This window comes from Staurois parvus, unplaced genomic scaffold, assembly GCF_062004578.1.
Source record: "Staurois parvus isolate SC_StPar_1 unplaced genomic scaffold, SC_StPar_1.0 ptg000858l, whole genome shotgun sequence".
Taxonomy (NCBI): Eukaryota; Metazoa; Chordata; class Amphibia; order Anura; family Ranidae; genus Staurois; species Staurois parvus.
In genome coordinates, this window is record NW_028318654.1 from 1,678,900 (window position 1) to 1,702,928 (window position 24,029).

General features: G+C 41.4%; 1 protein-coding gene across 2 annotated transcripts in view; it reads left to right on the top strand.

Moving 5' to 3' along the window:
- Positions 1–594: 594 nt before the first annotated feature.
- VSTM5 (V-set and transmembrane domain containing 5) overlaps positions 595–24,029 on the top strand; it is a 76,349-nt gene continuing 52,914 nt past the window's right edge. The window contains exon 1 of one of the 2 annotated variants that reach the window (XR_016306672.1): positions 595–965. Coding sequence is in view for 1 of the 2 variants with exons in the window: in XM_089655636.1 (XP_089511762.1) it covers positions 884–965 (82 nt within the window). In the remaining variant the exon portion in view is untranslated. The remainder of the gene's footprint in view (positions 966–24,029) is intronic. The other variant, XM_089655636.1, reaches the window with a different exon arrangement.

Here is a 24,029-nt window from a genome sequence, read left to right on the forward strand (position 1 = left end):
TTAAACTGACCTTTCCCTTGCCAGGTATTCTGAACATTCTGCCTATAGAGTTGTATATATAAACCTGCTCTAAACATAACTAGAAAATACATATGTGCTGAGAGTGCGCGCCCTGCGTGCTCCTAGCACATATGTCCACAACTCACAGAAAGGTCCCGATCTCCCCTTTCAATCCGAACCTTTTCTGATCATGTGACCGCCGTGATTCTGCCTATAGAGTTGTATATATAAACCTGCTCCAGAAATAACTAGAAAGGTAATAAATGTGTTTTTGAATTCTTTTTACATAAGCTGTGTGAAGCGGAACACATAAACATATATTGGGAGTTTCTTCAATATGGCTGCAAAGTTGGAAACACACTTTAATTTTCATATTCATAACTTTCTGGAGTTCACCTTTAGATAAAAAGGGGGCATTTGAGGGGCAATGTAGAATCATTTCCAGTGTATATCGATAAGCATTTTCCCATTAGGCAGAACAGTGCATGTCATTACAACCTAAGTGTAGCGGCCTTTACTCAGCTCTTTGTAGATGTGTCTTTGTACTGCTGCCAGCAAAAAACCATAAATCAATATGTGAGCATGTGCTGTAAACAAGCCTGCTGCATTCGCCTTGTGTGTTTCTTTTAAAGGACGTGCCTATGCAAACTGGTTAAACCAGAGCGCCGGTGACAGTAGGCTGCAGCTCCATATATAACAAGGTGGGAGGCACAGGTAACCACACAGTGCAGGTGCTGTGTATCTGGAGGGCTGCCAGGTCTGGAGATCCCCACTGTAATGATGTCATCTATGGAGAAGGATTAATACTGAACACTGATAGCAACATGCCTTGCTGCTGCTCCAGACACAAGAGAACCTGGGATGAGCTGTCACTATCTCTCCCATGAAGAATCTCAGAGACTGGGGACAAGCCAGAGCAACAGTGCTGCTTCTCATACTATGCCTTGTACAGCTGATCCCTCACAGTAAGTCCATGTTCTCTGCCTGTGTGTGCACAATGAGCATGCTGGCACCTATACAGGTTCTTCTATACGAGGGGCGAACGATCGCTCCTATAGCCTTTGCAACAGCTTTGTCTTCAGTTACAGGGAAGCCCCAGGAATATTTTTTCCTAGGAATGTCCCTTATTTGAATAGATCTGGTTTACGATTCCCATTTATTTATTGTGATCCATTCATTTAATGTGATTTTGGCTTCCCATTAAGGTGATTGTAACTGTATAAGTGCACTTGCAACAATCATGATAGCATTGTGACAATCATGACAGCATTGTGACAGTATCATGACAATCAAGACAGTTTCCCGACAGTTCCATGACAGTATCATGACAGTTCCTTGACAGTATCATTAAAATCATGAGTTCCTTGACAGTGTTATTTCAACCATGTCAGTATTATGACAGATCCATGACAGTATCATAACAATCATGACAGTTCCTTGACAGTATCATTACAATCATGACAGTTATTTTGATAGTGCCGTTACAACCATGACAGTATTATTACAGTTTCTTGACAGTATCATTACATCCATGGCAGTATTATGACATTTCTATGATAATATCATTAGCATAATGACAGTTCCTCGACAGTCTCATTACAACCATGTCAGTATTATGACAGTTCCATGACAGTATCATAACAATCATGACAGATCCATGACAGTATCATAACAATCATGACAGTTCCATGACAGTATTATTACAATCATGACAGTTATTTTGATAGTGCCATTACAACCATGACAGTATTATTACAGTTTCTTGAAAGTGTTATTACATCCATGGCAGTATTATGACATTTCTATGATAATATCATTAGCATAATGACAGTTACTTGACAGTGTCATTACAACCATGTCTGTATTATGACATTTCTAGGACAGTATCATGACAATCATGACAGTTCCATGACAGTATCATTACAATCATGACAGTTATTTTGATAGTGCCATTACAACCATGACAGTATTATTACAGTTTCTTGAAAGTGTTATTACATCCATGGCAGTATTATGACATTTCTATGATAATATCATTAGCATAATGACAGTTACTTGACAGTGTCATTACAACCATGTCTGTATTATGACATTTCTAGGACAGTATCATGACAATCATGACAGTTCCATGACAGTATCATTACAATCATGACAGTTCCTTTGATAGTGTCATTACAACCAAGACAGTATTATGACAGTTCTATGACAATATCTTTACAATAATGACATTTCCTTGATAGTGCCATTACATCCATGACAGTATTATGACAGTTCCATGACATTATCAAGAGAATTATGACCGTTCAATGACGGTATCATGACAAGCATGACAGTTCTTTGGATAGTGTCATTACAACCAAGACAGTATTATGACAGTTCTTTGACATTATCATTACAATAATGACAGTTCCTTTGATAGTGTCATTACAACCAAGACAGTATTATGACAGTTCTATTACAATATCTTTACAATAATGACAGTTCCTTGATAGTGCCATTACATCCATGACAGTATTATGACAGTTCCATGACATTATCAAGAGAATTATGACCGTTCAATGACGGTATCATGACAAGCATGACAGTTCCTTGATAGTGTCTTTACAACCAAGACAGTATTATGACAGTTCTATGACATTATCATTACAATAATAACAGTTCCTTTGATAGTGTCATTACAACCATGATAGTATTATGACAGTTCCGTGATATTATCATGAGAATCATGACAGTTGCATAAGGGTATCATGACAAGCATGACAGTTCCTTGATAGTGTCATTATAACCATGACAGTATTATGACAGTTCTATGACAATATCATTACTATAATGACAGTTTCTTCATAGTGTCATTACAACAATGAAAATATTATGACCGTTCAATGACAATATCATGAGAATCATGACAGTTCCATGACAGTATCATTACAACCACAACAGTATTATGACAGTTCCATGACATTATTATGACAATCATGACAGTTCCTTGACAGTAGCATTCCAACTATAACAGTATTATGACAATTCCATGACATTATCATGACAATCATGACAGTTCCTTGACAGTAATATTCCAACTATGACAGTATTATGACAATTCCATGACATTATCATGACAATCATGACAGTTCCTTGACAGTAGCATTCCAACTATAACAGTATTATGACAATTCCATGACATTATCATGACAATCATGACAGTTCCTTGACAGTAATATTCCAACTATGACAGTATTATGACAATTCCATGACATTATCATGACAATCATGACAGTTCCTTGACAGTAATATTCCAACTATGACAGTATTATGACAATTCCATGACATTATCATGACAATCATGACAGTTCATTGACAGTAATATTCCAACCATGACAGTATTATGACAGTTCCATGGAAATATTATGACAATCATGACAATTTCATGACAGCATTATGACAATCATGACAGTCCTCAACCCCAATTAATGCAAAATACCCGTGTTGGAGAAAAGCTTCCATTCACTAAAGCTGTCCACACATGTTGCAATCTATTTGTACAATCTATTAAGAATGCAAAACACTAGAGACCATTGCTGATATTCTAAAGTAATACAATATAAGAGTCTTAGTGGTTAACAAATAAATCCTTTATGTTTGGCACGTGACGTATCCTTTAAAGAAATTAAAGTATTGTGGGTTCTCCGCCTTTAAACATCTCATACATGAAGGAATGCATGTATTAAATATATTAGAAGCATATCATTTTGAATATATTTGAATATATTTATTACATATTTTGGTGATGATTGTAGTATATGGTTTTAATATACAATATTTATCACATGCATTCTTTAATGTTTGAGATGCTTAATGTTGGAGACCTCAAAATTCTCTGGTTTTTTTGAAGGTTATCACAATGAAATCAACAGAGCACCAAGCAAGTATCTCAAAAGTCCATTAATATCTATTATTGGTGACAATGGGGGCTATTTAATAACTGCATGGTGCAAAATGTGGTGCAGTTCTGCACAGAAACCAATCAGCTTCCAGGTTTTATTGTCAAAGCCTAATTGAACAGGCTGAAGTTAGAAGCTGATTGGCTACTGTGAACAGCTGCGCCAGATTCTGAGTGTACCAGTTTTAGTAAATCTCCTCCAATGTGAGAACAGGAAGAACAGCGAAAGACAACTCATTACGAGACAAAAAAATCCCCCTTCATCAGGGTTTGGGCTTAATGTCAATGTTTCTCTGATGGACTCTATAGAATCTACGGGAGGGCAATCTCTCTCAGTAGAAGAAACCATGAAGTCTCATTTGGCTTCTGTTCAAGATTTTAGGTATTTTTTAAAGGGCATGTCATACATCTGGCATGAAGGATAGGTTCAGATCAGGGGCGGACTGACCATTTGGAAACTCGGGCACTGCCCGAGGGCCCGGGGTCAGTAGGGGGCCCCATGAGATGCCCCTGGTACCTTTTTCATAGGCTTTTTTGAGTTTAGGCAAGGACACAGGGGCCCCATGATCCCCTATTGCCCGGGGGCCCCATGAGTTGTTAGTTCGCCCCTGGTTCTGATAGCATCATACAGAAATATAAACATACACAGCTACGCATCAGATTCATTGGGGTTAGGTAAAGGATTAGAGAATGTTCATTGTGCACAGTGAATGGTCATTGTGGATAAGGAAATGCTGCGTTCATTATATCCATCCAATCAGAGGCAAGCCAAAATCTTGTTTTTCAGTTTCCCTTGCTCATGATTGGGCGCTAAAAGAGAACATAGCTTCACCTTATTTAAGCTAAGCAAACATTCACTTTGCAAAATCCTATATAATCCTTTAGTAAACCTGCCCTAATGTGATGTGGGAGGATGAGATGTCATTAGGAAAGGAAGAGAGGGGTAATTGCTACAAATGGGACACGGACAGAATTTAAAGCCTGGCAGATGTTTTAGCCATTTCCCAATCTATCCAAAGCTAAAAAGAAAAAGTTACCTGAATTGGACAGTCAGTCATAACTTCATATAGGAACCTTAACCTGCTTAGACAACTCTAGACCAGTAAAGAGTTTATATGTGATGGAGCTGACAGCCTATGGAAGGAATCAGAGTCCCAGAATACCAGCACCATCAACCACTACGCAGTGCATCAGTCAATAAAAGACTATAACCTCTGACACGCTGGAATTTGTAGTTCTACAATGGCTTGACTGATGCTAAAAAGGTTGATTTCCAGTCATACATATTACTGTAGATATTGTCCTACTAGGACCTATAGTTACACAGACCTATAGATATTGACCTACCTATAGAAGGAACCATGAACTCTATCACTGGGGCTTGTCAGCTGTTCTTGAGTTTTCATGCAATGAGAATGGGCAGCCTGCTGGGATTTGTAGTTCTACATTGGTAGGTATAGGCATCTGGTGACTCAAACCTCAGCAGCATGAACTCAGGGAATACCTTGGGAGTGCATTTGATTGCAATCTCTTGATAATGCCTAGCGCATGACACTTACTGGAAGATGTGGATTGTGGATGGTGCACCAATAAATGACAAACTCAAAAGTAATAACTTAAATGGATAATCTGAATATGCATCTGTGTATAGGACGTATACATAAAATGAACATTTGCAAGGATTGGGATGACATTTTTTTTGTGAGAGAGTTCCATAGACTGCTATTGCTGACCTCCTTGAAGCGGTATTATCTCAAATAATTTTATATATTGCAGCTTACCAATGATTAGATGTGGTGGCTGCATTAGTTTTCTTTTTTTTTTAGGCTTTTTCCCCTCTGTTTTCACCTGATGGTCTGGCCAGTAACACACCTCCTGTATTAGAGTGCCCCCACTCTGGATGAAGGAGCACAGGGGACAGATTTGGACAGCAGCATTTTCAGTCCAGGGGTGGGGGTTAGATGGAGTAGCATGTCTAGATACACTAACACAGCCTTTTTAACCAGGGCGCCTTCAGGTTTCTTCAGGGGTACCTTGGCAAATGCCTAAAAATTGCCCCAAAATTGTATACAAGCCAGTGGGATGATGAAGCCTTCCTTTTAGTTACACAAAACCACAGCTTTTCATTGTGCACCATTACAACCTTCTAGCCACCGGCATCCCAACTACCAATGACGTCATTGGTTGATCAGGAGGGCATCAGGCATCTGTACAGCATACTGTTTTACCTCTCTCCTGCCCCTCTCAGCCAGCACTGCGGTCACATTATCTCAGTGAGAGGGAGAAACATTGGAATACTAGTCAGTACCAGTGTGCCAAGGTGTGTTTGCTTTGGAAGAATAAATCACGTTGGGTGTCCTACATGTGTGGATGTTGCTCCATTATGTAAAGCTGTTAGTTGAGTTTTTTTACATTTTAGAATTGGGTGCCTCAAGATTGTAACAAATTTTAACTGAGAAAAGGTTGAGAAACACTGCATTAGCCAAACTCCAGCTAACACTTTGTTTATTTTAAGCCATTACAGCAAACAATTTTTCTCCTTTTGGTTTTACATACATAAAGACTGATCATTGTAAGTACCCTTGTCAGTGGAATATGTTTTATCTCAATCCTCTAACTGCTACATCTGCAGGATAGATTGTTCTTTAAAAAAAAAAAAGCAAACTTACTGACTGGATCACCAGTTGAAAAAAAAGAAAGAAAGCCTAAAAAAAAGGAAATTAATGCAGACATCTCATGTAAAAATTTGCAAGCTGCAATACAAAAGATATTTGATTTTGGGTTTAATACTGCTTTAAAGGCCAGCTGTCTGTCATGCTGATTCTCTGTCTTCAATGCTTTCTACACTAATGACCTAGAACAAGCATTCAACTTGTGAAGTCAGAGAAGGGTCAGAGCAACACTTAGAAAGTATTGAATTTAGTGGTTCAGCGTGGCAACCAGGTAACTAGCATTTCCAGTAGGAGCCAGTATGCTGTATGAGGGTTTTTTCCTCCCTTTGTGAAGACTGGGTTTGGGGTTCTGCAGGTACAAGGATTTCAATGTATTTAATGTTGTCCTTTGATTGACCATGATGGACAGGTGTATGTAAGTACTGTAGGCAGCCAACAGCACTAGCAACCTATGCCATTTTGCAGGACTGGTTTACATTATGTATGTTAGTTTTTCTTTGTTTTTTAATATTAGAATGCCAACATTGCCTTGGTAATCTAGAATAGGATATAAATTCCACAAAAAAGAGTTTAAGATAGAGTGGAGGAAGTTAGTACCTCTGTCTTTTTCTTTCTGTGGGTAGAATTCCCTCCTGTATTAGTTGAGCCACTGGGTGAAGCAATTAAGTCCCTTTCACACAGGTGGACCGATTCAGTCTGCCTGTCTGTTTTTCGGTCCGATCGGACAATTCATTGCCCTCTATGGAGTGGCGTATGTAAATGGACATGTGTTCACCCACCTTCATCCAATCCAATCAGATCTGATGAAAACAGATGGATAAGGACCCGTTCACCATCCATCTAGTGGATCAAATCGGATGACAGTCAGATATAAATAGACAGGCGATCCATTTACATCTGATCACCCATAGAGGACAGCTCTGCTTATGCAGAGTGGTCATGGACCTGTCATCCGCCTGATCAGCGGGGATCAGCAGACTGATCCTCCACTGAGCAGGCGGATCCTCTGGCAGAATCCCCTAGTTTGAAAGGGACTTTAATAGAAAAGGTTAAAGCTGAAGTTTAATCTGCTTATCATATGCCTTCTCTGGTTTCTCATTTCCCCTCAAAAATATGCTAATTACATTTTCCTTACATACGTTATTTTCTACCCAGTAAAGTCATCACTTGGTCTTTGTGCTGCTCTATGCAGTGCAGGCAGATCATGGCTGGTGGGAGAAGCCAGCAAGGTGCTGTACATAACTTCCTGAAAACATCACAGTACCCTGCGCCAGTACTTCTCTCAAGAGTCCTCAATACCGATGCAAGCTTTGAACTGGCTATTGGGAAGAGATATGCAAATATTACAATGCCTTGATAGGTGGATATCTATGGAGGAGTGGGCATTCCTAGGCAGGCTTCATTTGCCTGTAGACCACCCAAGTTCACACATGTGATGTTGAACCTCCATGACTGACAGAACTGAAATCCAATCAGTGAAAAGGGTGGGCCAGGGACAATCAGGCTGGGGAGGAAAGCACTGGAAAATGCTGGTTGTCCTCCGGCCAGGAAATAAGGCTCTATCAGACTTGCTGTAGCTTCTAGTGCACACTATTACAAGCTCACAGTGTGCAGTGAAATCAGACTAAGCAGTCTCACTACAGCAGAGGAGCCTGTACAATTGTGCATGACTGTAGGGAGGCTGGAGTTCAGCTTTAACGCAGATTGAATTTGCCTACAAATGTGGGTCCATGCATGATAAAGCTTAATGAATGCAGAACTGCAGAGCGAGCCATTCAACAACATAAACCCGTCCATTAGGGTTGCATGGCGAGTGTTGAAAATGTGTGCCAAGCTCCCCTCTTTGAAGCTGTGTGCAGCTTTGTTGACTTTACAGGAGATCAGTTTCAGCAGATCACCGGTCCCCCTTCATATGTTCTCTTCAAAGTAAATGTAAACCTGAACACTCTCATTTCAGAAGTTTGTTTTCCATCCTTTCAATCTGGAGCTTTGATTTTATGTATTTATTTATTTTTTAATCAATTATTTATTTTTATTTTTTTTTTGTTTTTGTTTTTTTTTAGAATTTAATATACAAAATAGCAAGAGGGAAACAGTTTAAGGAATATGTAAATTAAAAAATAGTGAAAAATGAAAAAAAAAAACTCCATAGACATATCTCACTAATGTTATTAAGATAATTAGCAAAAAATAATAGTTCGACTGTAATTGCCAGTGTACAAAATCAAACCACATAGCAAAGTAAAAAGAAGAAAAAAAAAAAAAGGACAGCAGTTAAAGAATGAAGAGCTCTAGGAGCTCCTCTGAACAAGTAATAACATGAATATAATATCATGGAATTAGGTAACAGAATAAACCAGCAATGAATGAACAGCCAACCTCTATGTTGGTGTGCTTATCGCTATCAAGGGTTTTTTGGACAATATTTTGCCATTGAAGAGGTGTTGGTGGGATAGGAGACAACCATTTCTGAGCTATTCATTTTCGAGCTAGAAAAAGTAACCGTATGGCCATCAGTCTAAGCCATGGAGATAGCATTTCTGCAGATATGATGCTGAACAGTGCAATCTCAGGATCTATAGGTAAACTGATATGACCAATGTCATTAATCATGCCAAATATGGAGGTCCAATACCGAAATAACTTCAGGCACCTCCTCAACATATGTATCAATGTTACATGCAATGATCATCAATACAATCAACAAAAATTAAGCGCTCACACAATACAGAATATGATGGTAACAGTGGGCAAAAATAAAGAAAAAGGTTAGGACTGACTGTACAAAGGATGTGGTGATGGAAGGTCACAGAGTCAATGGGGTTTATTTACTAAAGCTAGAGAGTCCAAAATCAGACTCCCTTCTGCATAGAAACCAATCAGCTTCTAACCTCAGCTTGTTCAATGAAGCTTTGGCAATGAAACCTGGAAGCTGATTGGTTTCTATGCAGAAGGGAGTCTGATTTTGGACTCTCCAGCTTTAGTAAATAAACCCCAATATGTCCATGAGATGGGCCAATGGAGGAGGATGCAGACCAAAGAACCAGGGCACGTGGAATGGAACCGATGGATTCTCATCAGGGATGGTGAGGATCCTATGCAAAAGATGTGGTGACAGTTGTGGAAGCAGTCAATGCGTCCTGGGGCTGACCAGAATAAGGAGGGAATGGACCAAAGAGGCAAGGCACCTAGGATGGAACCTGCAGCTCCTCATCAAGGATATGGAGGATCCCTCGAAGACAAGCAGAAGTGAAAGGAGGGTGCCAGGTCAAGGTTAGTAAAAAAAAACACATGTGTACACATGTTTTTTACTCACCTTCACCTGGCACCCTCCTTTCTCTTCTGCATATGTATCAATGTACCTACATTGCTCATACACCCAGGACAATGAGGTGATAACACACACAGGTGTGTACTTCTTCTATGGAGTATAATAAGCTCTATGTACTACAATTGAGCTCTACGTAGACAATTGAGTAAGCTTTTGAGATGGAGACAAGGAAACTAGAGGAATAACCTCAAGAGCTTCTGCCCACTGCTCCTCATCTAGAAGGCCTACATCTTGTTTCCAGTTTCGTTGCACCACAAACAGACTCTGGCACTGTAATCAGTAAAAAGAGCAAAATAATGATCCCCCATGAGACAGTTCTTTGTCCAATATACCATCTGTGATTCTATCATGATGGTCCTTGTTCAGGATCTTCCTGTCCTGGTGTGACAACTGTCTGTGCTCCTGCATCTTCTATGTCACCCCGTCATATGTCTCCTTGATGGAGACTACTAAGAGCTGGAGCACATTGCACAGACATGGCTTACCATCATCAGTATCAGAAAGGGAGTCCAGAGCAATGATGTTCAGTAGATGATGGAGAGAGTGCATGTAAACAGGAAGCGTTTTAAAGGGATGCAAAAGATCAGAAGCAAAGATATAATAGTGTTAAAAAAGTATTTGATAAAAAATGTTGTTTATAATACACAAGTGCTATGGGCAAAAATTATACAAAAAATAGACTTTGAAGTATAACTGAAGGCAAACCGTTTGCATAGTTTTGGATAGGGTGGAGAGGAATTAGGACACCTGTTGGGTTTTTACTGCTCAAGAGTAGAAAAAACTTTAGATACTGGACTCAGATTTGGGTATCAAATAGTGGATGATAGCAGCTTTCTTTTGAATGACTTTGGTGGCTCAAAAAAATACAAAGTTGGGGGAGAGTTCCACCAGGTGGGTGCCACCCAACTTGAGAAGGCCAAATAAGAAAACAGATTGAGTGCCAGTTGATAACATCAAATGTCCATATAGCTTTATTCTTGACTATGAAGTGACAATGGGTAGACAAACAGCATCCAACGCATTTTGGGGGACCAAAGTAACCCCTTCATCAGTGCTTGGGCTTTTATGTCAATTCCTATATGGACTAGAGTGTACTCTACTAGAAAGGGATCCTGATTGGAAGAAAAGCATCTACAATGGCACAATGACTGTAATGGAAATGTCCATTGTCTGCCTTTCTATTCACCATCTCTGTCCTCTTTTTCGATATCACGGAGAGTGAAAGAGAAAGAAAATCCCAAATTTTGCAATGTTACCAGAATAAGATTGAGAAGGGAAATCTTTCAGTGGGGACCATAGTTCTGGTGACAGCCAGGATTCCATCATTTTGGATGGAGTTTATAGTTAGTTTGGTTGAAAAAAGACAGTCCATCCAGTTCAACCAATAGAAGTGATACAGTACAATACCATATACACCATCCTATACCCACAAATGATCCAGAGGAAGGCAAAAAAAAACATCACTTAAGCATGATCCAATTTGCTCATGCAGAGGAAAAAATCCTTCCTGATCCCCCGAGAGGCAATCTGATATTCCCTGGATTAACTTTACCTATAAATGTTAGTATCCAGTTACATTATGTGTATCCAAGAAAGAATCCAGGCCTTTCATAAAGCAATCTACTGAGTTTACCAGAACCAGCAATTGAGGGAGTCTATTCCACATTGTCAAGCTCTTACTGTGAAGAAACCTTTCCGTATTTGGAGATTAAATTTCTTTTCCTCCAGACGTAAAGAGTGCTCCCTTGTCATCTGTGATGACCTCAGGGTGATTCGCTCTACACCGCTTTCACTATATGAACCACTGATGTATTTATACATGTTGATCATATCCCCCCTTAATCTCCTCTTCTCAAGAGAGAATACATTCAGTTCCTCTAATCTTTCCTCATAGCTGAGCTCCTCCATGCCTCTTATCAGTTTGGTTGTCCTTCTCTGTACTTTCTCCAGTTCCTGTCCTCTTCCTCTCCCCTCACTTTCTGTTTATTTCCTCTCCCCTCACTTCCTGTTTTGGATATGGGACAGGAAGTGAAGGGAAATTTCCACAATGGGACACAGATGGAAAAAAAACTGACAGGCGTTATAAGCATTCTTTACTGCATACAAACTGGAAACAAAATCTCATATTCAGTTCTACTGTAAAGTACCAAAATACAGTAATATACACAATACAGTATATTGAAAATGGACAGGTTTTTATTGATATGCCAAAAACATAGTAAATTGATTTAGCACCATTACACAATCCTTCTCTTTGCATTGTTCACATAGTAACCTCCTAGCTCCCCACAAAACACCCCTTGCTAGGCTCATATATCCACACACAACTTATTGATTTCGGAGTACAATTAAGTCTTCACATTTCCAAGCCGTCATCTGAGAGGTGAGACCCCCTTCTCAACGCGTTTCTCAGATAGAAATCTGCTTCCTCAGGAGATAACTAGGAGGCGAAAGATAATTATCAGGAGGATCAAAGATCAAGTTATCTTTTGCTTCCAATGTGTCCCCTGAGGAGGCAGATCTATATCTGGGAAACTCGCTGAAAAGTGGTCTCACCCTTCTGCAGATTACAGCTTGGAAATGTGAGGACAATCTTACTCCTAAATCAGCAGGCCGGTTGTACATATGTGAGCCAAGCAGGGGGTGAATAATGCAGAGTATTGTGTAATGGCATTACATCCTCCCTAATATATACTGTAGTTTTGAAGGTATATAAATAATCCCTGTACATTCTACATATATATTCTTGAACAGATTACCGTGTATTGGTACTTTTAATGCCCAATTTTTCTATATTTTTTGTCTATTCAATTGGGGGTGTTGGTGCTGTTATTGGTAACCAGTCCAGTAAAATGATCTATACACAGTGCTTTAGAAAAAATTAAATGGCTCCCAGCAGGGGCGGACTGACAACTCATGGGGCCCCGGGCAATAGGGGATCATGGGGCCCCTGTGTCCTTGCCCACACTTAGAGCACACCCAAAAAAGCCTATAAAAAGTACCAGGGGCATTTCATGGGGCCCCCTACTGACCATGGGCCCTCGGGTAGTGCCCAAATGCTCGAATGGTCAGTCTGCCCCTGGCTCTCAGTTAGGTTGACTTTAGAGTGTTATAAAACCCGGACCCTGCATCCACTATATCTGCTCTCTCCGAACCCTGCATCCACTATATCTGCTCTCTCCGGACCCTGCATTCACTATATCTGCTCTCTCCGGACCCTGCATTCACTATATCTGATCTCCCAGGACCCTGCATCCACTATATCTGATCTCTCCGGACCCTGCATTCACTATATCTGATCTCCCAGGATCCTGCATCCACTATATCTGATCTCTCCGGACCCTGCATCCACTATATCTGATCTCTCCGAACCCTGCATCCACTATATCCGGTCTCCCCAGACCCTGCATCCACTATATCTGCTCTCTCCGGACCCTGCATTCACTATATCTGATCTCCCAGGACCCTGCATCCACTATATCTGGTCTTCCTGGACCCTGCGTCCACTATATCTGGTCTCCCTGGTCCCTGCATTCACTATATCTGGTCTCCCCGGGCCCTGCATCCACTATATCTGGTCTCCCAGGACCCTGCATCCACTATATCTGATCTCCCTGGACCCTGCATCCACTATATCTGATCTCCCCGGACCCTGCATCCACTATATCTGGTCTCCCCGGACCCTGCATTCATTATATCTGGTCTCCCCGGACCCTGCATTCACTATATCTGATCTCCCTGAACCCTGCATCCACTATATCTGATCTCCCCGGACCCTGCATCCACTATATCTGATCTCCCCGGACCCTGCATCCACTATATCTGATCTCCCCGGACCCTGCATTCACTATATCTGGTCTCCCCGGACCCTGCATTCACTGCAACACAGCACACAGCCTTTTAGTAAAACAGCACACTGCACACAGTTAACCCTTTGATTGACTCAGATGTTAACCCCTTCCTGCCCAGTGCCATTAGTACAGTGTTAGTGCTTTTTATTAGCACTGCTCGCTGTATGGGTGTCACTGGTGATGTCAGTGACACCAAGTCAGTTCTCCCCAGTGTCAGAATGCCCACCGCAGTCCTGCTATAAATCGCTGATTGCCACATTAGTAAAAAAATTTAAAGATCCAGTATATATATATATATATATCACCATTTGTAAACGTAATATCTTTCACATAAACCAATTAATTTACACATATTGGGATTTTTTTTTAGCAAAAGACATGCAGCAGAATACATTTTGGCCTAAATTTATGATGAAATTTGATTTTTAAATTTTTTTACTGAACATGTTTAGTAGCAAAAAGTCAGAAATATAGTTTTTTTCTCAAAATTGTCGGTCTTTTTTTATTTATAGGGCAAAAAATAAAAAACACACAGGCGATCAAATACCACCAAAAGAAAGCTCTATTTATGGGAAAAAAGGACGTAAATTGCATTTGGGTGTAGCGTTGCATGACCGCGCAATTGTCAGTTAAAGTAACTCAGCGCTGTATCGCAAAAAATGACCTGGTCAGGGAGGGGGGGTAAATCCTCTGGAGGGCAAGTGGTTAATGTTGATTTGTATAATAAAGATTTTCTATAAATAGTAAAAACAAAAAACAGGTGTAAAACATTTTAAGTATCACATTAAAATGCCCAAACCATTAGAGTTTCCCTTTAGCATGTCATCACTGGTATACCTGGATGGAGCAGGAAAAGTCGAGGTCTAGTAGAGCAGATCTGGTTATCCATTATATGTAGAGTGCAAGGGTCATGGTGATCGTCTCACTGGAGGACATGGGCAGGCAGGTATCTGCTCTGTGTGTAATTACACCTTCCATCCCACTTAGTACATATTGGCTCAGACACTGCATGTCAGTGAGCAACTGCTGTTATGTGTCAGTCTTGGTTTCCCGTGTTGGTGATTGTGTATCAAGGGCAGAGCCAGCAAGTGTCAATGCCCGTTCACCAGATGTCCATTGAGCTGCATTCATCTGCATAGCTCAGCACAGGGGTACCCAGAAAACAACTGATTTCTATGTGCCCAGTTCACCATCACACCAGCATGCATTTGTTTTAAAGTTCAGGCTAGTGTGAACAAGCTTGGGCTAAGTTCACACGAGCCCAAGCTCTGAAAAGCAATCTGGGGTAGATCACCTTTCAGAGTGTGGCGAAGCAATCACTGTCATGTGTTCCGGTGCAATTGTCAAACAGCAATATTGAATGGGACTAATGCACCGCAATGGTAAGCCAAGCGTTTGACTCACGGTTGCAGCATGGCCCTTTTGACTTGAATGGCTGAGTTTGACAGACGGTGCCACCTGTCAGCTTGACACGGTGCCGTAAATTTGCTGTAGCTAGCACACAAAGCATCACAGCTACAGCTCATGACCAGCCCTCTCCAGCGATATTGTAGACTCTAGGTAGGTGGTCAGCGGTGGTTAAATTGTTTTTACGATTTACTGCCCCCCAGCCACCTGTGTAAAAGGGGCCTAAAGCTGGCTATACACTAGACAATCTGATTGTACACTCTCCTTTAGTCTAGGTTTACACCTAAGCATTGTTTCAGCGTTTTGCAGAAACGAACTACAGTCCATTTAACTTGATTTCCTATGGGACATTTTTTGGGTCAGTGACTTTTTTTAAATGCAAAACGTTGCATTTTTGGTTCTATAGACTTCAATGGAGATGCTGCAGAAAAGCATGTAGTGCATTTTTGACGTGATTTTGCCACGTTTTTGTTGCTCTTTGCATTTTGCGTTTGATCTGGCTAGCAACAAGAAAAAAAAAACATAAAAAAGTGGCAAAAATGCATGTTCAAAAACGCAAAAAGCACCGCAAAAAGCACTGCAGAAACGGATCAAACGCAACTAACTGCATAGGTGTGAACCTAGCCTTAGACTTAGCAAAACTATGTAATAGGAGGTGAAAGTTAAAGTGGTTCTAGTGGCCTGGCATAGCCGCTCTCCAGTTTGGGGTCTGTCTGGGCCCTTGGGTGGTAGGGTTGCTCTGTCTTATCCTGTTTTCTTTACCTGTTCCCCCTTCTCCTGGTCTTTTCCTGTCTGGTTCTTTTTTGGTTCCCCTAATTTCCTCTGTTCCTTCCCAACGTCTTTCTCCTCTCCCTTCTCTTTCTTTTCTTTCTGTCTCTTAGTGACCCCCTTTGTGCAACCGCATTTCCCAATGTTAATTGATGGGGATTTTTCGTATTAGAATTGTTATTTTAGTTTGTTCCCAGGCCCTTGGTGGGGTTTCCTTTCCCCAGCCTCGGACTCCGGGAAGGTCTGGATCAGGAGCGGACTGACCATTTGGAAACTCGGGCACTGCCCGAGGGCCCGGGGTCAGTAGGGGGCCCCATGAGATGCCCCTGGTACCTTTTTCATAGGCTTTTTGGAGTTTGGGCAAGGACACAGGGGCCCCATGATCCCCTATTGCCCGGGAGCCCCATGAGTTGTCAGTCCGCCACTGGTCTGGATCTTATTGTGACCCGTCCAATTGGATATTTGTCTGTGCACCATCACTATTTCTATTGCTAGGGTCCACATAGTACCATGTAGCGGTTCTCTATATGTTCCTGCCTACTCTGCCCTATATTGCATTGACGATTGTTTACCTGACTATTGGTTGCTCTTGACCTGTATACTGCCATTTACTTTGTAGTCTTTATACATTTTTATGTTGTTCTATTTTTCTCTGGCTATTATGTCTCAAATGCAAAATGCCATAAATAAAGGAATTACAAAAAAAAGTGGTTCTAGAGACTGAAGGGATTTATTTTATTGCATTCTCTGCAATACCATAATAAACCTTCTATTGTCAGAGCCCCCCCCCCCCCCCCAGCATACTTACCTGAGCTGGAGCTCGTTCTGGCACTGCTCTCTATCTTTACTGGACTCAGTGAGAGCAGCAAGAGCCATTGGCTCCAGGTGCTGTCAATCTCAATCAAATCCAGTAACGAGAAGACGGGGGCGTGGCTGAGCCGTAGTGTGTGCGTAAGGATACACAGAGTGCAGCTCGGGATTGATCCCACACATGTGCCACCATAGGAAGTGAATTTTTGTGGTGGCACATGGATAGGAGGAGGAGCCAGAAGTGCTGGTGAAGGACCCAAGAAGAGGAGGTTCTAGGCTGCACAGGGCAGATAAGTATGACATGTCTATTATTTTTTTTAAATTAACTTTACAATCATTTTAAGATATGATTGTAACTTACAATTGTAAATTGTCGATCATATCTCAATTCCACCATAGTTACATAGTTAGTCTGGCTGAAAAAAGACAAAAGTCCATCCAGTTCAACCATTAAAGAAAAAAAGTTATAATCCTTTAAGCGATCTTTGAAAACTCACTTCTTCAGGGAAGCCTACCCCACCTCCACCTAAGAACTGTACTTGAATCACCTCCGCCAGATCATCCCCCGCAGCTATCACCTTTTGTATCACCTCCCCCTTCCTTTAGATTGTAAGCTCCACGAGCCGGGCCCTCCTATTCCTTCTGTACTGAAATGTATTGTAATTGTACTGTCTCCCTTATATTGTAAAGCGCTGCGCAAACTGTTGGCGCTATATAAATCCTGTATAATAATAGTAATCCTATACCCACAGTTGATCCAGAGGAAGGCAAAAAACCCAGCAAAGCATGATCCAATTTACTCCTGCAGGGGAAAAAAAAATCCTTCCTGATCCCCCGAGAGGCAATCAGATATTCCCTGGATCAACTTTACCTATAAATGTTATATCCAGTTATATTCTGTGTATCTAGGAAAGAATCCAGGACTTTTGTTAAAACAATCCACTGAGCTGGCCAGAACCAACTCTTGAGGGAGTCTATTCCACATTTTCACAGCTCTCACTGTGAAGAAACCTTTCCATGTAATCTCATAATCTGATCGATTAAAATTTGATTGTATTATATTAACGAAGTATCCCAGGGCTGTTGTTTGATGCAAAATGATCTATATAATTCCTCCCTTTCCTTGACTCCATTTGATTGAATTTAATCAATTTAATCAAAATCAAGTCTAAATTAATTGAAAGGGAAGTTGTGGCTATTCAGTCATTTGCAGGTTTGATTGTTTTGATTACATCGAATAATGATTGATTGCAGCATGTATGTCCATTACAATGGAGATTGTACAATCAGATTGTATAGTGTATGATTCCTTCAATTAATTTAAAAATGCTTGAGACAAACATAGATCTACACTCAAAAAAAAAAAAAGACTTGATTGGACCACTTGGTGATTTTCTGCTGTCACTCTTCTGTGTTTTTCTTTTATTCCCATGATAGCAGGCCCCGCCCCCCTATCCTTCTCATACTCCACTATAGTTCCACCTGTCATTCATGGCAGATCAGACTGGGATGGGCCTTGTGTTTGTTTTACAGTAACCACTCAGCTACGGCTTGTAGATAAGTCGCCGTCAGTGCTGCCAACTGTCTAGGAAGTCCCTGGATATGAAAATAGCAATCGTGTGTACAGTGATGTGAATAGGCACACCAAAGAAAAAATGTATTGTGCAGCCATTGACTTTTATAAAGTAAACATTTGACAATGTATACATAGAGAATACCATCATATGTCATGAGTCACCATAAACAATACGAAGCATAGAAACAGACATAAGAATGCAGATATCAGAAGAACAATGACAATCACAGGACAAAAGGGATCAAAGTTTTAAGCCATAATATACATATACCAAGCATGTGTTCTTTTACATGCCATACCGATGTAGGAAGGAGGAGAGAACCGGCTCTGGCAACATTTTATTAGCCAACCACCCTCTTTGTCAAGCCTGCTCCCATCACAGTGTCAGTGTAATCTCCATCAGAAACATGTTTACCACTTTCCCTCCAGAGGATTTACCTCCCTTCCTGACCAAGCCATTTTTTGCGAAACGGGGCTGCGTTACTTTAGCTGACAATTGCGCAGTCATGCAACGATGCCCCCAAATACAATTTACGTCCTTTTGTTCCCACAAATAGAGCTTTCTTTCGGTGATATTTGCACAATTTTTAAAAAAAAAACAATATTTTTGACTTTTGCTATTAAACATGTCCAATAATAAAATTTTAAAAATCAAATTCCGTCATAAATTTAGGCCAAAATATATTCTGCTACATTCTGCTATATTGACCGCCTGTGCGTTTTTTATATTTTTGCGCTATAAATAAAAAAAGACCAACAATTTTGAGAAAAAATATATATTTCTGACTTTTTGCTACTAAACATGTCCAGTAAAATTTAGGCCAAAATGTATTCTGTGACATGCCTTTGCTAAAACAAATCCCAATACGTGTAAATTAATTGGTTTACGTGAAAGTTATAGCGTTTACAAATGGCGGTATAGATACTGGATTTTTTTTTTATACTAGTAATGACGGTGATCAGTGACTTATAGTGGGACTGCAGGACTGAGCCGGGCATTCTGACACGGGGGGGGGGGGGAACTGACTAACTGTCACTGACATCCCCAGTGACACTAATACAGTTATCAGTGCTAATAAAAAGCACTGACACTGTACTAATGGCACTGGGCAGGAAGGGGTTAAGATCTGGAGCGATGACAGGGTTATCTGTGTGCTGTTTTACTGGGGGCTGTGTCCGTGTTTCACAGTAAGCACATTGCTTTGTATGACTCTGGGGGGGACTCTGAAGACGCTAATGCGGGGGGGCTCTTGGGATTCTGATGTAAGGAGGAAGGGGCTCAGGTGTAAAGGGGGGACTCTGGGAACCCTCCCTTAAGAGAGTGACTCTAAGGACCATGATGTAAGGAGGGGGTGATCTGGGGACCCTGATGTCAGACAGGGTGACTTTGGGGACCCTAATGTAAGGGGGGTTGGCACTCTTATCTAAGGAGGGAAACTATGGTGAACCTGATGTAATGGAAGCCTTTGGGACCCTGAGGTAAGGGGGAGGAAACCCAGGAACCTTAACACAAGGGTGGAACTCTAGGGACCCTGATGTTAGGGGGAGTGACTCTGAGGACATTGATGTTGGGGGGAGGAGGACTCTTATGTAGAGGAGAGACTCTGTTTGATGAGGATTCTTGGTGTAAGGGGGGAAATCTGTGCACAAAAATTAATTTGATTGCATTTTCTAATGAAAGTTTAGATTAGATAAGCAGTTGCATTAGCATTGTGCAACATATACAATTGCAATAACTATCATTTTATTTCATAGGTACTCTGCTTTCAGAAACTATGTATGCTGCTTACTCTAATGTACCTTGCTAACTGAGATGGGCCACACCACAGGGCATCCTGTGGCAACACAATACGTGTGTTGCAGTTTTGTGGGCTGTCAAAAAAAAAGGCACTTTCTGGATTACTGAGCTCCATGAAAGCCAATTAATTTTGAATGGACTGCCTAACGCAGCACTTGATGTGCAATAAAACGAATGCACTGCACAGCAAGGGTAATGTGTGAACCTAGCCAAAGAAGTTTGTTAGCCTAGCCCAGCCTTTCTCAACCTTTTTAACCCAAAGGAACCCTTGCAATAATTTGCAGGTCTCAGGGGACCCGTGCTAAGATTAGTTCATTGGTGGTCAGTGAGCAAATGCCCCTTACATTGGTGGTGGTGAGTGGGAAAAATGTCCCTTACATTGGTGGTGGTCAGTGGGAAGAATGCTCCTTACATTGGTGGTGGTCAGTGTGAAGACTGCTCCTTACATTGGTGGTGATCAGTGAGAAGACTGCTCCTTACATTGGTGGTGATCAGTGTGAAGAATGCCCCTTATGTTGGTGGTGGTCAGTGAGAAGAATGTCCCTTACATTTGTGGTGGTCAGTGGAAACAATGCTCCCTACATTGGTGGTGGTCCTTGGGAAGAATGCCCTTTACATTGGTGGTGGTCAGTGGCAAGAATGCTTCCTACATTGGTGGTGGTCCTTGGGAAGAATGCCTGCTAAGATTAGTCCATTGGTTGTCAGTGAGAAAATGCCCCTTACATTGGTGGTAATCAGTAGGAATAATACTCCTTCCGTTGGTGGTGATCAGTGAGAAGAATGCCCCTTATATTGCTGGTGTTCAGTGGAAAGAATGCTCCCTACATTGATGGTGGTCAGTGGGAGGAATGCTCCCTACATTGGTGGTGATCAGTGGGCATAATACTCTCTTCATTGGTGGTGATCAGTGAGAATAATGCCCCTTATATTGCTGGTGTTCAGTGGGAAGAATGCTCCCTGCATTGGTGGTGGTCAGTGGGAGGAATGCTCCGTACATTGATGGTGATCAGTGGGAATAATACTCCCTATGTTGTTGTCTCACCCCCTGCGTAAGGGGATTCAGCTGATGAGGGCTGGGAGAGGGTTAAGGGGAAGAAGAAGAAGAGGATGAGAAGAGCTGTCCTCTCTTATTCAGAATCAGACCCAGGAGGGGTCCCTCTTGGCAACACCTATTCAGTTTTGTCAGGTGATGAGATGGAGTCTGATTTATCAATTTCTTTGTCATCTATGGATGAGGGGGAGTCACATAGCCTGAAGAGAACTGTTTCACATGATGAGAGTGTCGTAAAGGATAAGAAACGACCAAGCATCCTGATGGCAGTTCCCGCTCTGTTAAAGGTGGCGACCATTAAATCTGCAGGAGCTCGTGATATGGCCTTATTTTTGCTCAGTGAGTTTGATGCTGAGATTTTATTTGTGCAAGAGACCTGGCTCAATACATTGGCCGATGTCTATCTAGAAAAATAGGGAGTGGAGATGTAGTCCCTCCTTTTTGTCTCTTGCGGCTGAACCTTGCAGTGGAGTTGCTGTGCTTTTTAAAACTGATATGGTAATGTGCTGGCGGGTAATTGAAGTAGAATTGGGGAGATGCATGGTCTTAGACATCTCTGTTAGGGGCAGGATCTGCGCCTATTCATTATCTACGGACCACAGTCAAAATGGGACAAGAAATGCCTCCCCACAAAGATCAAGCCCTCCCTTTTTACATCCCAGCAGGTTGTCTTTGGAGGTGACTTTAACACCATAATTAGGCCTGAAGACAGGAGAGGCTCCATAGACAGGGTTATGATAGCGTGTTTCTCAGAGATATGGTTAGACAAGCAGGCCTGGTAGATGAGCACATTAAGCACTGCCCTGGCAGCAAGGTTTCACATTTCAGATAGGGAATAGTCAGAGCAGGGGCTGAGATTGGTAGTGATCATTGGGAAGAATGCCCCTTACGTTGGAGGTGATCTATGGGAAGAATGCTCCTAACATTAGTAATGATCAATGAGAAGAAGTGCCCTTATATTGGTGGTGAGTGGGAAAAATGCCCCTTACGTTGGTGGTGGTGAATGGGAAGAATGTTCCTTACATTGGTGGTAGTCAGTGGGAAGAATGCCCCTTTCATTGGTGGTGCTCAGTGGGGAGAATGCCCCCTAAATTGGTGGTGGCCAAAAGGAAGAATACCCCTTACATTGGTGGTGGTTATTGGGAAGAATGATCCTTACATTAGTAGCAAACAATGAGAAGAATGCCTCTTACATTGGTGGTGATCCATGGGAAGAATGCTCTTTACACTAGTGGTGATCAATGAGAAGAGTGCCTTTACATTGGCAGTGAGCGGGAAGAATGCCCCTTACACTGGTGATGGTCAGTGGGAAGAATGCCCCTTACACTGGTGATGGTCAGTGGGAAGAATGCCCCTTACACTGGTGATGGTCAGTGGGAAGAATGTCCCTTACACTGGTGGTGGTCAGTGGGAAGAATGCCCCTCACTTTGGTGGTCAGTGGGAAGAATGCCCCCTTATAGTCATGCCTCTGGCTCTGCCAAGTGGTGTTGGACCTTGAACTGTGCACGCAACATCACATGAAACATCAGTTAGCCACAGCTCAAGGAACACCCAGCCACCTCAGGGGAACCCTAAGATTCCAGGGAACCCTGGTTGAGAATGGCTGGTCCAACCAATAAATAGGATATGTTATAAAGTTATTAATAGGAAAGAGATCATCATTTTTTAAACAAGTAAAGATGACACTGCCACATTCTTCTTTCCTATAACCCTGTGTTATTTCAAGCATTTAATTGGTGCAGCTGTTTCCTTTACAATCATCATTACTACCCTTATGTCAGAAGTTGCGAGGCCTGTGCTGGCCGTACATTCGGTTAAAGCTTGCCAAACAACAGAAGGCAAACCATAAGCCAATATCACACTAGTGAGTTTGTTACTGGCCACAAATACAACATAATATCAGCAGAATCGGTAAAATTTATCTCAGCTTCTACACCGCTGCACCCTGTAGCATTCCACACAGAGAACAGGCTGCTGCATTTTAATCATCCTTCTGCTGGTGAAGCATAGCTGGCAACAGAATCACCATGTGTGGCAAAGCCAATAAACAATAGATTACACTTGTCCTATTGCCTTTTAATTGAAACACACACCAGATTTACATGACATTGATAAGTAGGTGTAATGATGGCCATACACACATTGATAAATGATCGATTTCTTTTCCGATTGATCTCTTCTGATAGGAATAATCGATGTGTTGTTGACAACCCATTCAATTGATATGCCACAAATAGACAAGTGGATTTTGATTGATAGGATATGATCATAACTTACAATTGTTATTTACATCTCTGTTTCACCATTTAATCTCATAACCTGTTTGATTGAAATCCAATCGTATTCATGAATTAAGTATCTCGGTGCTGCTGATCGATGTAAAATGGTCATTGATACCCCGGCAGATCAACTCAGTTTGATCAAAAATAAGTCTAAATCAATGAAAAGAGACGTTATGACTTTTTGATATTTTTGCAAATTTGATCGCTTTGAACAAATTGCACATTGATCGGATAAAAGTATCACAGCATGTATCTTCACCATTAGTGCACTCCACATAGAGTTCACTCCTCAGATATCACTCCAGTTCCAGTATTTCCTGCTCCACCTGTCCCTCATATACTGTATCATATACAAGAAAAGATGCTCATACACTATATTGCCAAAAGTATTGGGCCAGCCCTCCAAATCAATGGATTCAGGTGTTCCAATCACCTCCATGGCCACAGGTGTATAAAATGAAGCACCTAGGCATGCAGACTGCTTCTACAAACATTTGAGAAAGAATGAGTTGCTCTCAGGAGCTCAGTAAATTCAAGTGTGGTAC